At 45.2% G+C, this 17,953-nt stretch overlaps 1 protein-coding gene across 1 annotated transcript in view; it reads right to left on the bottom strand.

Moving 5' to 3' along the window:
* map3k9 (mitogen-activated protein kinase kinase kinase 9) overlaps positions 1-16,428 on the bottom strand; it is a gene marked incomplete at both ends in the record, with an annotated part of 34,031 nt that extends 17,603 nt beyond the window's left edge. The window contains 2 exons of the mRNA XM_080750194.1: positions 14,226-14,639; positions 16,014-16,428. Of these exons, the coding sequence (XP_080606320.1) occupies positions 14,226-14,639; positions 16,014-16,428 (829 nt within the window). The remainder of the gene's footprint in view (positions 1-14,225; positions 14,640-16,013) is intronic.
* Between the last annotated feature and the right edge of the window lie 1,525 nt (positions 16,429-17,953).

The following is a 17,953-nucleotide window of genomic DNA, read 5'->3' as shown; positions in this document are numbered from 1 at the left end:
CGCGCGCTTGAGGAACCACATAATTGTTTGACATTAACATTACTGGTTGCCGATAAAACCTGTGATTGATTATCGAGTCCTGACAGGACTTCATCATTACTACAGGAGGCATGCACGATGGGGTCGTCTGTGCTAGTGCGAGAGAGTTGGACAGAGACAGACTTTGCTCTTTCAACATTTTTATTGTCGACACAGGAGGCATCAAATTCCACATTTTCATTTCCCCGACACGGGGTACCGAAAAACGCCCTCGTTTGGGGGGAGGGGGACCGAGAGACACCTCGGACCCCCGCCCCAGCACAATCCCCCTCTTCCGAGTGTCATTTGCGCTGTCCCCTACCGCGGCCACCGCGGTAGGAAGACTGCTGCCTGCCATCCTTGGACGGGCGGCGCGGCTGAGCGCGCTCGGGAACCACAACCTTGCTGCGGGGCCTGTCAGGCGCCCTGGCTGCAGATGCTCCCCTGGAGGAAGACGAGTGCTTCTTAAAAGAAGCAGAGCGGCCCCTTTCCTTGACGCGGGAGGAGCGGGACGCCCTCCTAGCTTGCTGCGGTTCTTCCTGTGGCACTGTGGTGGACTCGACGATGTCCTTAGCCGCCTTGAAGAAGGTAACTCTACCCTGCAGCAGCTCCAAGCCCCCACCCATGAGGGTGGTGGGACTGTTCTCCATGTTAATGAGAGACTTGTACATCTCCCCGCGAGGACCTAGAGGCTTCTCGCCCACGTCCCTCTTAGGCTCGAGGTCGACATAGTCGAGCCAGCGGGCTCTCTCAGACTGGAGGTTGTAGTCCATGGACCTGCCCATCCACTTAACCGCATGCCAATTGACCTTCAGCATGATGTCAAATAAAGTGTTCAGTTCAGCTGTGTGCTCCCCCGTGGGCAGACCTTTGACCAGGTCCTTGGTGGAAGCGAGCAAGAGCTGGATTAAATTCAGGTCCTTAGCGGCCAGAGCAGCGGACCGGTAGGCGTTACGAGCCCTGTCCGACTGCAGCTTGTCCTCCAGGACAGTGAACCCCGGCGGGTTGGTGCCGACGGGGCAGACAAACGGCCCGTTTTTAGCCGTGCCTACATCCTTGTACTGGGGTCTGACGGAACCCAGAAAAGATTGTGCCAACAGGTGGTCCAGGTTAGGGCAGGTGGACATGCCTGCCTCCGCACCGCCCACCAAATCCAACACAGAAAAAGGCAGCTTCCTGGGGTCTTTGTGTGTCTTCCATGAGGAATGGAGGGCCTTGGTGAAACCTTTCACCAGCGGCAGCCTGGAGAGGACATACGGGGCGGGAACCGAAGGCTCCTGCCCGGGCATTTCGTCATCATCCTCGGCCTCTTCAGAGGGGAGAGGAGGTGGCAACTCCTCTCCAACTCTGGCAAGAGCTCTCATGTAGACCGTGAGATGATCCAGCATTTCTGCTGCAGAATCGACGTCCTCTGCTCCCGCTTCACCCGCTTGACTGGCGGGTGGAGGGGCAGTGGTGCCTGAGGAGGACTGGGAGCTCCCTGCGGCGTCCAGTTGACGTGCTGGAGCCGCAGGGGCATTACCTTTCACTGTGACCGTGAGTCGAGAACCATCGCCCTCGACGGAGTCCTCCTCCTCCTCGGCCGTGTATCCAGAGTATTCAGAACCAGAACCCTCGCTCTGACAGGAGCTCAGGTCCGACTCTCGCCTGAAAGTCTGGACTGTTTTGGTGATGCTCACGTCGAGGGGAACGTCCCCGACGGTCACATCCGAGCGTTTCTTTTTGGGCACCGCGCCCGAAGGGGAAAAGGCTACCGGAGGGATGTTAGCCTTCTTGGTCGCCTTCTTAGCGGCGACTTCACCAGACCCGCCAGCTCCAGTGACAGTGGAGCTAGCTGCGGTCGGTTGCGCGGCAGGCGGTGTCTCATGTAGCACGGCGCCATCTTGACTTGGAATGGCGCGCTGTTTGCCAAACGGATCTCCGGAAGGCAGCGCCGCACCTTGACCAACGGTGCGGGCCGCCTGGGGAAGGAAAGACTGGGCTGTGGGGTTGAGAGCAGTGGACCCACCTGGTGGAGCGCAGGCCCCGAGGCCTGCCCTGGCTAGGTAGAACCGGTGTACCAGTACATCGTGGTCGTAGGCCACGCAGAAGTCACAGAAAGGTCCTGCTCTCCCCTGAGGACTCAGTGCAGAGAAGGCGTGTGCAACGCCCATGCAGCCGACACAGAGAGGGTGAAGATCCTGTCCGTCGATGAGTCCTGGACAGCCTGGACATTGCCTCGGCAGGAAGGCCAGAGGATCCATGGCGAAGCACTGTAGATAGAGTTAACCAGAAGCAGACGAGCTAACAAGCTAACGGCTAAGGCTAGGCCACGCTTGATTCGGGCAGGGCCTGAACAAGCGGTAAGCAGTGTAGCTAACGTTAACAAATAGCAGACGAGCTAACAAGCTAACGGCTAATGCTATGCCACGCTTGCTTCGGCGGAGGCCTGAACAAGCAGTAATAATCCTTTGTTATAGAAGGAAATAACCGTCGTTTTAGGACGGGACAAGAATAAGTATTCTTAAGTACGGGTTAATTCAACACTCGCCGGTGGGCGACTCCAATGCCACCGCTTTAGGCTAATGCGCGAAGAATAATAATACAAAGGCTGAGTTTCAACTTATCTGAATGTGATATCGCAGAGAGTGAAAAGAGGATGTTACTTCCGCCTCCGGGGGCTTATATAGCCTGGAGGCGGGTCACTCCGGTTTGAGTGACAGGCCCTTCCTACCTACGTTAGTACGGGAGCTGAAGTAGTTTCTCTGAATGATCGCCAGGGGGCGTCATTACCCAAGTGGGAGGTCATCCTGGAATATTGACAGTAAACAGCATACTTTGGCACTCCTGTTGCAGGAGTCGGCAGTAGAAAACAGTAACACCTCAATTTCCATGCACAAGGGCAAAACCTGCTCTCTCCACCCAACCACATAGTGAGGCTCCCCCATTCAGCTGTACAATGCCAGGCCATCTGCTGTGGCTATACTCAGTAGGGAGGGTGTGTCTACAAGCTGTGGTGCACATCAAGGGACCCTTCATCTGCTGGTCATGTGGCTCTGCTGTTACTGTTCCAAAGAAACTAAATCCTGACATGTGGTGCAAGGAAATCCTGGCTCTGTGTCGCCCAATGGAAAGAAGAGCATGGCACAAAAAACTGTCCACGGTTAGGCAGGGGTGGCGCACCAAATCCTGGGCCCTGGTTACAAGGATTCACTGCGGGACCCCCATGAATGTTCTTCATAGGGGGAGGGGGTTTAACCCATTAACACTGGGACCGCATTATTACGCATTAGTTTGTGCTTTAACTATTGAAAAATAGCACAGCGTGGCACCGAGTGCCGCGCTGCGAGCTTGCAGATCTGCTATTTTTGAAAAATCTTTGAATAGTTTGGACGTTTTTTTTTTTTTTTTTTATTAATGTGTTTCTATGTCTATGCTCAAACTTTTTCATGTGAAGGACCCCCAAAATGATGTGTATTTGGCCACGGACCCCCATCTTAAAATATTTAGTTCCAGGGACCCCCAGAAGCAAATTTGAGTTACAAAATGTAAAAAAAATACATATATTCAAAGATTTGCACACATTTTGACAACTTCAAAAATAGCAGATGTACAAGCTTGTGAGCTTGTACTGTATATCTGCTATTTTTCAATAGTTAAAGCACAAAATAATGCGTAATAATGCGGCTGAGCCGCAGCGGCTCCTCCATCTTGGGGCCCTAGTAACCCCCCCCCCCCTTGTGACGCCCCTGCGGTTAGGGGTTGCCAATTTGCCATCCCTCCCCTGGGGCCACCCACGTTATAATCGCATGCACAAAATAAAAGCATCCACCAAATGGCAGATGTTAGGTTAAACATGGTGGGTCACGGAAAAGGGTGGGGGTTAATTACCCAAGAGTATTGTCCTCTCAAGATATAAACAAATTAATTGATGAAGTCTTCAGTGATTAATTACAGAAAGGATTAGATATAAAAAAGAGAATTAATAGAAAGGAGGTTTTTCCTGAAACACAAAACTCTGCTCTTGAAGCATGGATTGCCTGTCACTGTGAAGATTAATAGTTTGCCTCATAAGCTTGTTTTACCCCACATGTAATCTAAAAAAAAAGAAAAACAGCTCAGCTCTCCACCACATTTCCTCTGTCAGCAGAAGTACATCCAAGGATTTGATGCATGTTGCTAAAATACAGATTTTTACAGACAGCTACTGAAGCCAGTGAGAGCAGATGCGTTCTAGCCACAGGTGTTGATTAGACGTACCATAGTTGCAGGTTTGCACAAGTACAGCGTATGGAATAAAAGCCACACCTCTGTCACAGGGCTTAATAAAGTGTAACACAAGGAGGGGTTCCATCCATTTGAATGCAAAATACTTGACACAAATACTGCAGTCCTGTGTGTGCTCATACTATATAAAGTTCAAGTTGTGGTGGATGGGTGGTGTCTGTGGGGCAGCCTGTCTGTGGCGGGTACACAGATATGTCCACATATGGCGTGGACATTTGTGACTCGTCAATGCAACAGAGAGAGAGGGAAAGGGAGAGGGAGGAGGGAGATAGTGGGAGAGAGCCTGTTTCACACAAACCACCACCCGACCATTGTTTTTTTTTTTGTTATCAATTATTTTTATTTTCCATAACATGAAATTAGAGACATACATATGAATAGAACAAGAAAAAGTAAAACATTAATCAAAAGAAAAATGCAATTAACAGACAAACACAAACAATAGCAAAACAAGAAAAGGAAAAGAAAACCCACCCACCCCCTTTCCCCGGACCAACACGGAATGTACAATAGTGCATGCCTGTGCTAGGCTGTTACCACTATATAGTGATTTCTTGAATCATAGCCTTAAGCTTATCTGCAATGTCCGACCACATATTAATGTTTTCTTCTTTTGCTCCGTGTAACCTTGCTATCGACTGCTCTAAATATACTATATCTAGAAAGGTTAAGGCCCACTGGCGAAACGTTAACGTATGAGGAGGTTTCCACCGCGTAGCTACCATCTTCTTCGCCGCCGTTAATCCAGCAAAGAAGATGCGCTTGCGTATATTGTTTAGTTGCAACTGTGAGACGTCATTTAATAAAAATAAAGAAGGAGAAGATATGATATTAATACTAAAAATAGTTGAAAGTTTTGAGGCAACCATATTCCAGAATGACGACACATTTGGGCATTCCCAAACCATGTGAAGGAAGGTACCAATACTATTTGAGGCGCAGAGAGTGCAGTTGGGATTATTCAAAATCCTCATAGCACATAGTCTGCGGGGAGTTAAATAAGTCCGATGAACAAAATTTAAATGAATTTGTTGATGATCTGGATTTCTAGAAGATAGCCTAATGTTAGACCACACTGTGTCCCAACAAAAGTCAGGGTCCAAATTTGGTACATCATTCCTCCAAACAGTATCAACAGATAGGGGCCCATAACTACAGTCTAATAAAAAACCATAGAGGGTGGAAACCAAACCTCTTGTTCTGTTACCATCACAGATAAACTCATGGAAGGGGTGCAATCTAAGGGGAGCTTGCCATGGGACCCCATAGGTCCTCATGGACGTTCTCAGTTGGAAGTAGAAAAAAAGGGTATTTCCAGGCAGATTGAAGATGTCACACAAATCTCGAAAAGGTCGTAAACCATTTCTATCAAATAAGTCCCCTAATGTACGAATCCCCTTAGCCCTCCACCTTGGAAAGCGAATGGGGCGATCCTCGATTAAAAGTCTTTGATTATTGAACACTGGGGAAAATAAGTTCCATTTACAATCAATCTTACACATCTTTTCAGCTGCTCTCCATACTGCCACTAAATGAGAAATGATAGGTCCAAAGCGAACTTTGCATTGATGTGTAGTTATGTTTGAATAGATAAGATCTCTCAGTTCAACAGGCTGCACTAAACTCTCCTCAAGCTCTCTCCAAGAAACCTTATTTGCTGGGTTAAACCAATTTAAAAGGGGGCGGAGCGTGAAGGCCCAATAATAAAATTTAAAGTTGGGCAATGAAAGGCCGCCATCATCTCTAGCACGTTGTAATAGAGAAAGTTTAAGACGAGGGCGTTTCCCTTTCCACACAAACTTAGATATCGCAGAGTGAAGCTTATTCCAGTATTGCGGCGGTGGTGGCAAAGGGAGCATAGAGCTTACAAAGTTAACCCTAGGAAGAACATTCATCTTTATGATTGAAACTCGAGCTTGGAGAGAGTTGGGCAAAGATGACCATCTATCTAAATCAAGACAAATCTTATTTAGAGTGTCACCATAGTTGTTCTTAACAATAGCCTGAAGAGAGGGGAAAATATCTATGCCAAGATATTTGAATTGGCTTACTACTGGGATTATGGGCGGCAGGATAGCAGATCTCATCTGATCATTTAGAGGTAGAAGGGCTGACTTCGTCCAATTAATTTTGTAGCCGGAAATGGAACTGAACTGATCAAAGATTTGAAGGACGTGAGTAATTGACTGTGGTGCATTCTCAATGAACAGTAGAATATCGTCAGCATATAGGGAAATGCGATGCTGTGTGTTGTTAATCGAAACAGGAGTAATATCTGCAGACTGACGCACTGTCTGAGCCAAGGGTTCGAGTGAAAGTGCGAAAAGGAGAGGACTCAGGGGACAACCCTGCCTCGAAGATCTGCCAATCGTGAATAGCGGCGAACAGATCTTACCGGTTAGGACCATCGCTGACGGATTAGAATAAAGTACTTTAACAAAATGTATGAATGAAGCACCAAATCCCATTTTATCTAGTACAGCCCACAGGTAAGACCATTCCAGACGATCAAATGCCTTCAACGCATCGAGCGACAACACTGCGGCGGGGGTCCTCAGCTCCTTAGCCCTATCGATGATATGCAATAGTCGTCTAGCATTATCAGAGGCTAGTCTAGTTCCTATGAAACCTGTCTGATCACAGTGTACTAAGGTGGTCATAAAACCCTGCAAGCGACGCGCAAGCACCTTAGCAAAAACTTTTAGATCAGAATTCAAAAGTGAAAGCGGTCTATAGCTTGCGCAATCTGTGGGATCCTTGTTCTTCTTCAACAATAATGATATAATAGCTACATTCACATCCCTGGAGAAAGAGCCACTTTCAATTGCATATCGAAACATGTCCAGCATCAGCTGACCTAGATCTTCCCAAAAGATGGCATAAAGTTCAGGGGGTATCCCATCCAAACCAGGCGACTTGCCCCTACGCATTGCGAGCACAGCTTCCTGTAATTCCGCCAGATGGAGCGGTCTATCTAAGGCTTCCGCATCCGCCTCGCTAAGGGTTGGTAACTGTATGTTGGATAAAAAATTATTGCATACTGCATCATCGTGAATGACCTCGGAGGTGTAGAGCTCATCATAAAAAGCACGAAACGTGGCATTGACCTCTTTGGGTTCTGTAACCATGGCTCCCGTTGTTGATTTGACACTAACAATATCAGCAAAATGCTCATTGGATCTAAGACGTAAAGCCAGTAAGTGACTGGGTCTTGCACTATTAAAATAGTAGTTTTGCCTTGTGCGTTTCATTTGAAATTCTGAGCGGCGCTTGAGAATGGAGTTAATTTCTTTCTTAACTAGCTCCCTCTGAGTTGCTGTACTAACATCAAAGTTATTTTGGAGAGAATTATCCAAAGTAGAAAACCGAGATTCCAATTCCACCAGTTTGGCTGACCTTAATTTTCTCTGAGTGGACGCATAGAGGGTTGTATTACTCCTGATAAAGCCTTTAATTGCATCCCAAAGAATTCTGGGATCCTCAACTGAGCCTGTATTGATATTTATAAATTCACGCAAACCAGTTTGAAACTGAGCTACAAATGCCGCATCGCGCAGCAGTGTGGTGTTAAACCGCCATCTAGGAGCTCTATCTATAACCTGTTTCAGTGAAGCAACACACAGCACCGCCTTGTGATCCGAGAGTGACATTGGGAGCAACTCTACCTTGGCAATTTTATGAAACAAGCTAACAGGGGCAAAAACGTAATCGATCCTAGAGAATGAAGCATGCCTACCCGACAGAAAAGAAAAATCTCTAACCGTTGGGTTCATTAAACGCCAGATGTCGAGTAAGCCAGTTGAGTTTGCCCAAGCACGTAGTTCTGCAGACGCTAGTGCTTGTTCTCTGCTTTCTACCCCAGTGGATCTATCTAGGTTATGTTGCCATGTTGCATTGAAGTCAGCACCAACAATGATTTTGAAATCCGTCAGTTCCAATAAGGTTTTAGTTAGTAATTTGTAAAACTCTTTGTCTAAAACATTTGGAGCATACACAGAGACTAGTGCTAGCATTTTACCCTCCAAGCGGATTTTAGCAACAGCTATCCTCCCGTCACTGTCAGACCAATCACCCAAAAAATCCAACCTAAGGTTACGTCTAGCCAATATGGCTACTCCCTTGGTTTTGGAAGAAGCAGCTGAAAAGGCTAAAACACGATAATGTTTATTAGCCAATCGGTTGGAATGCTCTTTTAAAAGATGAGACTCCTGTATAAATGCAAAGTCAATTGATTTAGATCGCAAAACCCCCAAAATGCTGGTTCGCTTATGCGGTATATTCGCTCCCCTTACATTGAAACTTAGAAATTTATATTCTGTCATAATTGTGGTTCAAACCATACGCACAGCAAGCACAGTAGAACATTTTAGAATTTCCTAGTTGGTCCCTCACAACAAACCTTCCCAACAGAAAAACAAAACAACCCCAAAAGGAACAGAAAGGAAAAAGCAACATCAAACGAACATAAAAAAACACATAACATTGAAGCTTGAGGGGGAAAACCCCATTAGCATCAGAGTGCACAAAAACAGTTCCCCACCCCATCAACCTATTAGTCAACCTTCATTTCACTCTGTCAGAGAGTGCAAACAAGTAACTGCCCAAAAGTAACCATACATTGCCCTCTGGTGGTTATGTAAATATATAACAGATCACCAAAGTAAAAACAACAACAAAAAAGTGCCTTCTTGTGGCTGAATAGCTCTCAAACATTCCATCAGCTCAAATTATGATCAATCTCCCCAATTCATATCACTTAAATAAATGAGAATGGTATGTTAACATTTCTAGTAAAGAAGGGGGAGAGAAAAAAGAAAAGAATAAAGGGAAAAAAAATTGAGGGGACTATAACAACTGTAATAATAATAATCAGTCCAGCATTAGGCCCACTTAGAATGTGATAAAGCCCTATAAGCCACGTTAATGCAAATAACCAAACACTTGTGACAGATAAGTGGAAATAAGGCTGTCACCACGACAAGGCACTAATATAATATTAATAATAAAAATAAATAAAAAAGGAAATCAGTGTATATGATATAAAAAATATATGCACTTACATATGTAGTTAGAAATAGAAATTAAAAGCACATCCGGGGGGCCATATGCAGCAAAGCACACACAGTGTTAATGCATACTGCGCCACATACAGCCCCCCCATGCATCCATGCATACAAACCACAATTACTAATTAGAAGGGGGAAAAAAAGGAAAGAAAAGAAAAGTCTGTATACATAAGTATTTACATAAAACACAGTTATGTATGATCAGGAAACCATATACAACACAGCACACATAATGCATACTGCGCCATATACAGCTCCCTGTACATGCCCAAAAGGCCAGTGCAAACTTAGATAAATGTCAATCATATTAGTTAAGTCTGTTTCCGTCTTAAACAGTAAACTACCATACTTCAAACAGTGAACCTACCCAATCACGACTACAAAATAAATATCCCAATACAGAGCTCCCCTCTCCCCCCATCAAGAAATTAACATTTTAGAAGACAACAAGTAAAGTAGGTAAATAACTACCCCCCCCCCCCCCCCCCCCAGACAGCGGATCCACAAGCACGTAGAGCCAACGCGCCACGAGATCGTACATCCGCCAGCTATTGAGATTAGAAAAAAAAAGGAAAAAAAAGAACGAGTCAATGAGCCAGGGAGAGAGAGAGAGAGAGAGAGAGAGAGAGAGGAGAAGCAGAGATAGGTAGAGAGACATAGAGAAAGGGCGGGAGAGCGAGTGGTCTCTGGAACCGCGGAGCCTTCACAATTTAGACCATATTATTTATATCTGTTTCACCTTAAACAGTAGGCTACATTACTCAATACAAAGGCCAAAGCCCAGTCTCGCCCTCCTACCCGAGAAAGTAGCGTTTTATGCGGCATAAACGAACCATAAACTAACAACCAACATAGCCGCCATTACCTAACAGAAAGAGAGAGAGAGAGAGAGAGAGAGAGAGAGAGAGAGAGAAAGACACACACACACACACACACACACACACAGCGAGAGAGAGAGCCAGAGAGAGAGAGAGAGAGAGAGAGAGAGAGAGAGAGAGAGAGAGGGAAAGCCGAGATAGATAGAGAGACATAGAGGGAAGACGAGAGAGAGAGCAGGCTCCGTCCGAACCGCGACACGGAACACGTTAGACAAAGCTTAACAGAGAGAGATAAAACCCTCTAGACCTATATAGTAAGCAGCACAACGCTCAATAAGAGCAAAGAAAAGGAATACAATAATAACAAGAACAATGTCCATTATATTCAAACAAAAAAGACAGTGAATTATGCTTATAGCTTTAGCAGCCCTAAATCCTCTCTCCTTGCGGTAACCTAAATTAAAACGAGTAACACCCATCTGCTTACAGATCTTGTTAAAACATAAAACAAATAAAATAGGTATTATGAAACGAAACACTTGAAAACACAACGTCAAGTCAGATGATGAGTCCAAAACAATAAGTAGGCTTACATTAACAACTCACCCTTTGGGGAGGAGGAGGAGGAGAGAGTGAGGAAAGAAAGACGCTGCGTAAAAGTCATCTCCAAAGTCCCAGCCAGCTTACCAACAGTCCATTAAAGGCAAAAGGATATCACATCGGCAGAATGTGTTTGAAAGCACGCGATCACGAAAGCAAAAGTGTCCCTGGTAAAAGTTAATTCTCTGTAACTGTCGTCTCATCATCCTGCGTAGCTAGAGTCTCGTCCGCAGCACCTGGCGTCTTGAACTTATCCTTGCAAAAGGCCAGAGCTTCCTTGGGTGAGTTGAAAGTAGAAGTCGCCTCATCCACGGTTATCCAGAATTTGCTCGGGTGCCTTATTCCGTATTTAACTCCTTCCGCGGTGATGGAACGTAGGAATTCCTTTACTGGCCCGAAAGCTGCCCTTCTCTTTGATGTTTCAGCAGACCAGTCGGGGAAAATATACACCTTTTTGCCATTGTATGTCAGTTGGCCTGCTTTCCTGGAGAGCTGGAGTATGCGTTCCTTTACCCGGAAAAAATGGATCCTTGCCAGGAAAGCCCTTGGCTTATCAGAACGTGGATTGCCGGTCCGATGAGCACGATCCACCTCCGGGGGGGAGTCGGGAAACTCGTCGGGGAATGTTTTCTGCAAAAAAGACTGGATAAAGGCCACTGGGTCAGCCTTTTCTAGCCCAGGAGAGATCCCAATCACTCTTATGTTGTTCCTACGACTCCGGTCTTCTGCTATGACGAGCTTCTCCTCCAGATTAGCACATCTTCTCTCCAATTCAGTGATACACATCTGCAAACTGTCCATGGAGGAACCAAAGTTCTCAATGGCCTCCCCATGTTCAGCCACGGTCGTGTTCAGCGTGGCGACTGCAGGACGCAGCTCCTTTCCGAAGTCATCAATCTTCTTCAGTAATTTCTTCTCCAAGCCAAGCATCATGGGTTGAATAAAACCATCCATAAACTCTTTCAGTGATTCCTTGAGGACCTCGCGCAGCATGCTCTTTGTAACCGGAGCGTCAGCGTCGCCCTGCATTGCGCCGGCCATGTTGTCGGCGTTTGCGGTCGGAGACCTAGTACTCCTCGACCTCGTGTTAATCGTATTCGGCATGAAACACGAAACAACTGCAAAAACAGACGCTCACCAGTGTTTTGGGCGTTTAAAGTCTCAAAAGAACTATAAAGGCAGTAAAAAATGGGCTTAAAAAATGTGAAAACTATGCACCTCCACAGAGCTCAACAAACGCGTCCTACTCGGTCGCCATCTTGTCGGAACTCCCCCACCCGACCATTGTTGAGTAGTGTACCCAAACCTTAACCCAGTGATCAAGACCAAAGCAATGTGTTGTCAACGTGGTAAATAAACCAAAGAGGCTTAAATGGAAGGAGACAATACTATACTGTAACTCTATTTTAAAGGAGTGTAAGTGACATTTTCTGGTTCAAGATAAGTAATACCGCAATTAAATAGCAGCCTGTGGGCTGGCATTGCAAATCATTGGCAAAACACAAAGTTTTAAAAATAATAATGTTAAAACGGTAATGGTATTCTTTCTTTAAAACCTTTAAAAATGTCCAGGACTGTGATACCATTAAATAGAAACTTAACCACTAGCATCCCTATTCTTGGCATAATTGGCAAACATTCAGTGAAAATATCACATCCACAAGCTTACATTGCATTGTATTGTATGATCCGCTATTTTCGGATTTGGTGAGATTTTGGTGTGGAGGGGAAAAAAAGATTTTTATATAAAAGGAAGTATATACTGTGTGTAAAGTGTACTATGTTCCGAAACATGATCTACTGTATATGTTTATCAAAATCGGATTTGATTGATCGATTGATCAAATGTGTGTCCACTGTGTTGAGTGGTCAGATTTTCAAGTGGGCCTGATCTAGAAGACCGCTGCTACAGTGTTTGTCCAGTCAGTTTCCCTGTCTCTCCAGCTCTTTCTGTTTTCTAAACAGAAAAGAATTCTTCAGGTTGGGATACCAATTTTATCCAATCAGGAGAGGTCTCTTACTGTACATGGATACAGGATTAAGTGTTTGAAGTGCTGGGTTAAAAAAGGATCATAAATAAGTGGAACTAATGAATTATCTTTGTGGGGCTCTCTCTCCTGATTGGATAAAATTGGTATCCCAATCTGAAAATGTATTTTCTGTTTTACTAAAGAGCTGCACTGCAGAGATGGATCACTTACATCACCTTTAATGTTCAATCACACTGACAAATAGAGGGGAAGAATTGTTGTTCTTCTATTCTTAATGCTTTAGTTTATATGATCAACAAAAACATTGAACCAAGTAATAAGTATCCTTCATTAAAGAAAAACTTAAGCTTTATATATAAAAAAATGTTAATGTTAAGAGACACGTTTTTTTTATCACAATGTTTTACGGCCTGTGTATCGTGTCTGCCTGTGTGAAGCTAATCTCGGACACCACTGGATCCATCCATTCATTTTGAGGTGTATATTGTTCTGTATATTGTGGGTTTGAGAGCTACATTGTCTTATACAGCATTTACTGTAATGTTAAACGAGCCACTGTATGCATGTCGATGTGAATGACAATGATTTTGTACCCGACCTCCAATAAACATAATTATGAATACAAAAATAAAGGGCCACTGTGCCAAGGATGTCAACTAGTTAGATTGGCTTAACACTCAGATGCAGTCAATGGTACTCAAAGGCCTCCGCTAATCACTGGAGGATAGATCAGTGGCAAACAAGAAGCTCGTTGCATATGTTTCTTGAGCGTCCAATAGGAAGCCTGTGGCAGAGGACTGGACAAATCCTTGGTAATAGGCTTGGGATTTAGGCGATCCAGAGTAAAATGCAAGATTACAACAGAGCCACAAACATACATATAAACAGCTTTTTTCCTTTCTACACCCCGTTGCAACAGTCTCTCTGTCCACTAGGCCAGTGGTTCTCAACCTTTTCAGGCAGCGACCCCTGAAATAATCATATTTTAACTGCCCCCCCCCAACCTGACAGGCACTAAGAGTTGAGGCATTGAGCATGTAGATCTGCTATTTTCACAATTTCTGCCTCTAATATTTGACCATATGTTTATTTTGTCATTTTAGTGTTAAACGTCACTTTAGAAATGTGCAGATACCCTCTACTTAAACTTTATGTTGGTGTGTTTACTGTTGAGAGAGAAAACAATGTTGCACATTAAGTTAATCATCTGGCGACCCCCTAAAATAATTTCCCGACCCACAGGTTGAGAACCACTGCACTAGGCCACCCTGCTGCCTTTATAAAAACATGGAACCCTTTATTAGCTCTGGGTTATGCATGATGTTGCACATGATTTTTGATGTTAAATCTTGTATTGCAAAAATGACAATGACTTTGCACATTATAGGCTATCACCACCAGCAGAGCATTCCACCATACCCCTGTCATGGGCATACCGTGCACTACAGACTACACAGATGACTTACTGTTGCTGGACTTGAGGTCTCTGTGAATGATGGGAACAATGGCCTCGCTGTGGAGGTAGAGCATGGCACGGGCTATCTGCACAGCCCAGTCCACCAGTGTGCACGGCGGGATGCGCTTCCCAGAGAGGGCCCTGTTGAGGGGGCCGCCCCTGGCCAGCTCCATGACCAGACACAGGTTGGGCTCCTGCAGGCAGACACCCAGCAGGGCCATGATGTTGGGGTGGTGGAGCATGGCGAACAGCTTGGCCTCCTGGCGAACGCTCTCCAGGGTCTGCCCCGCGTCCTCGTCGGGGTCCCGGCGCGCCGCTTTCACGGCTACGTCCGCGCCACGCCACACGGCACGGTACACCTTGCCGAAACCGCCCACGCCAATGATCTCCTCGAGGGTGAGCTCTGAGAAGTTGATCTCCAGCACTGAGGGTGAGAGGAGACACAGGACAATGTAGACCTTTATTGATCATGCAGGGCAATTTCAGTTTCGGTTTCAACCAGCAGAAGGATGCTCAATATAGTCAAAATGAGAGATATGTTGCTTGACAGATATTCATCCTAAGTGTTTGAGTCCAAGGTCAGTTATTGTTATGTGTGATGAATCGGGAGCATGTTGCCGCTTGCCAGAGGCTCTGTGTCTGCACTTTGTCTGTACACTTAGTATAGGCCTACACATTCATTTTCCTATCAGGCCCCTAAGCAGACTGACCTTGATAAATATTTCAGGTGGGATGGTATGGTATGTGAAAGTAGGTCAGCTGCCTCCAAGCATGAGCAATAGAAATAATGTTCAGACAGCAAAGACAGTGGAGGAAATACAACACACCCAAACAAGGGATGGCATCTCTGTCATAAGGATGCAGCCTTAACCACTTAAGCACTATTTTCCTCTCTTTTTGTTTGTAAATAATAATTGAAAATAATCAATCTACATAGCTCACATGCATCATCTGCCATCAGGGTTAAAAGTGATTAAAATGCACTGGTCAAATATTACATTTAAAAGAACAATAACTAGGAGATGGGCAATAGATATTAGACTGGATCTATGTACAGTAACAGTATATCTCAAAGGCATTTCTACAGGATCAATCTGGCACATAATTTTTTTTATAAAGGCCAGACAGAATGAGAGTGCTTTCACGCTCCAGTGCAGCATAATGTAGCAGGTTTTGCTTATGTCTACTTGATCTAGCTGAGCACAGGACCTTGGCTTGGCATTTAACAGCATAAGCTTTTTCTCCAGAGGCACAATTCGATAATTGAACCCATTGCATTGCTCTCCTGCAGCTCCAATGGCTATGTGGAGCATCATCAGTATCTGTGCCCAGAACAGGGATGCTAAACAGTAAAAGCAAGCTAATTGATGCCATTGCTTCAGTAGAGCATGATGACAAAGGCTCACTCACAAACACCATATCGAAGATATGGGATGTGAATGGCTGGCAGTGACGTATAGGGCCGGTCTGCTGCCTCTGGCTTGCTGAAGATGCGACGCACAAGCACAATGTGCAATGAAATTCGAGCAGCAAGGCGGGGTGTATTGATGGAGCGCGGCCGACTGCCTTGTTTGACAGGCAGCAATATGATGAATAATGGTGCTGAGGATGGCCCCCCTCGCTGAGGATGCTTTGGTATCTACAGGCCTACAAAAGTGCAATGCGCCTGGTACCAACATGACATAGCAGTCTCAATGTGGGTGTCTCAGATGACAAACAAGGATGTATGTACTGGAACTTGATGTAATGTTTTAGTATACTAATTTCATTATTGTATGTAGCACAATGGGATACTCACAGTGCAGATTAGGGACTGAGTAATCTGAGTACTGCTGTTCTGAAGTGTCCCGTATTTTCTCCGAAATGCCATTCCCAATACTGACATAATTACAGGGGAAGATGCCCACCCGGTCCGCAATCATACCAGTCCACCAGCCCTCATCCCCGGACACCAGGGAGTCTTTGGACAGGACCTCCACCAAGTCCCCCTGCCGCAAACTGAGCTCGTCCTCCGCACGCGCCTCATAGTCGAACACCGCCGTCCAAAGACCACCAGGGCTGGCCGGTCCTGCAGCCACCGGGCCGGCGTCGATGATGCCGCCGTGCTCCGGTGTTGGCCAGCGAAAAACATCCGCGTCGGTGTCATCTGATGGAGGATTACAACAAGCCTTGGGACTCACGCTATCGTCCAAAGCAGGTTTGAAGGCATCCATTGAGGCGATCCATAGGGGCGACCTGAATCACTGCAGGCACATACAACACCTGACGCGGGGAGCGAGGGTCGGAGCACCCTGCATACTGAACCAAGTGGCTTCTTCCACTGCAGCTAATCCCGCAGAGTCGCTGCTGAAAATACCAAGATTCTGCTGCATCCTTTCTACTCTCGGTCCTTTTGCTCACTCTTGTCGAGAAGAACATTAAAGATCATTTGTTCTGATACTAGGAGACTGACTGCCCACTCGCAGCATTGCAGCTCCATCCATGTATGCAATAGTCTTTATTCTAAGCCAATTGTGCCACTAGTGTTCCGTCAACTAAAATGATTTGAGTACGACCGTCAGTTCATGCCTAGATAAGAATGTGACTTCCCGTTGGACGACTTCAAAATAAAAGCTTTTGGGGGCTAAATAGTATAGCTTAGCATATCGCATTGGGTTCCCAAACACTAAGCTGGGTCGGGACGAATTTTATGGCTCCCTTAATTTTTAGTTTCCTACATTTTGTTTTACATTAACATTATTTCATGAATAAAAAAATAATTCAATGATTTGTCTAAGTAGCCTAATTTTAATAATACCTTTAATAAATTAGAAAATGATTAATAAGTAGTGAAAATATCTGATCTACAAGCTCACAACGCGGTGCAGTAGATCCCTTGGGATAATAAAGGTATTGTATATATCTGCTGTTTTTACTAGTTTGGGTCCCGACTCCCGAGCAAACATCTACTATTACATTTCTCTTTTGAGTCTCGAGCTAAAAGGTTTGGGAACCACTGATATAACGCAATGATTATAATGATGAGCATTCATTAGTGGGAGTGGGGAAGATAGCTGGAGATAGGTTAAAATGGGTGTGGCATGGTCCTTGTACGAAGCCTGTCATGCACCAGTCCAGTCCGTTTTCAGCACCATGGACAGCGAGAAACAGGAACAACTAGTAGAAGCAGTGAGCGCAGGTCTCCACCAGGGCTCAACTTCAAGCAACAGCACAACAAACGATAGACACATATGCTGTAAAAAGTCTTTTTTTCCTTTCCTTTTTCTGTCATTGTTTGTTGTTCGTCTTATAAGAAAGAAGTTTACAGTACTACAGATAGTGGGTGGCTCACTGAACTAGGACGCTGGTCTTAGAACCCAGAGGTTGTGAGTTCAGATCCCAGTAAAATATTTACTTTGAAGACTGATTTCACCTTTCAACTTCAAAAGCAGCACAGAAACCAGTTGAAAATTACCTTTCACCGGTGGCGCAGCAGATTAGAATTGGAGTCTGTGATGTAGGATGCTTTGACTAGCAGGTTCAGATTCGGGCCTTGGTAATGGCTTTGTTTTGGGGGCTGTGTCCAATGCTTTGTCATGCAACTCCTTGCAACAAAACTATTTTGAGGTCAGCAGCACTTGATATATTATCAGACTCTCAGAGATGTTCAAATCCCTGTTCTCCTACAGTTCAATGTTTTCAAGTCTAAAAAAACCAACTAAAGAACACTTGAACAGTAGTATTAAGAGTGACAGACAT

Source organism: Nannobrachium achirus (assembly GCF_963921795.1).
Source record: "Nannobrachium achirus genome assembly, chromosome: 20".
Classification (NCBI taxonomy): domain Eukaryota; kingdom Metazoa; phylum Chordata; class Actinopteri; order Myctophiformes; family Myctophidae; genus Nannobrachium; species Nannobrachium achirus.
The sequence above is the reverse complement of the archived record's forward strand: the minus strand, read 5'-3'. Positions and strand labels throughout refer to the sequence as shown.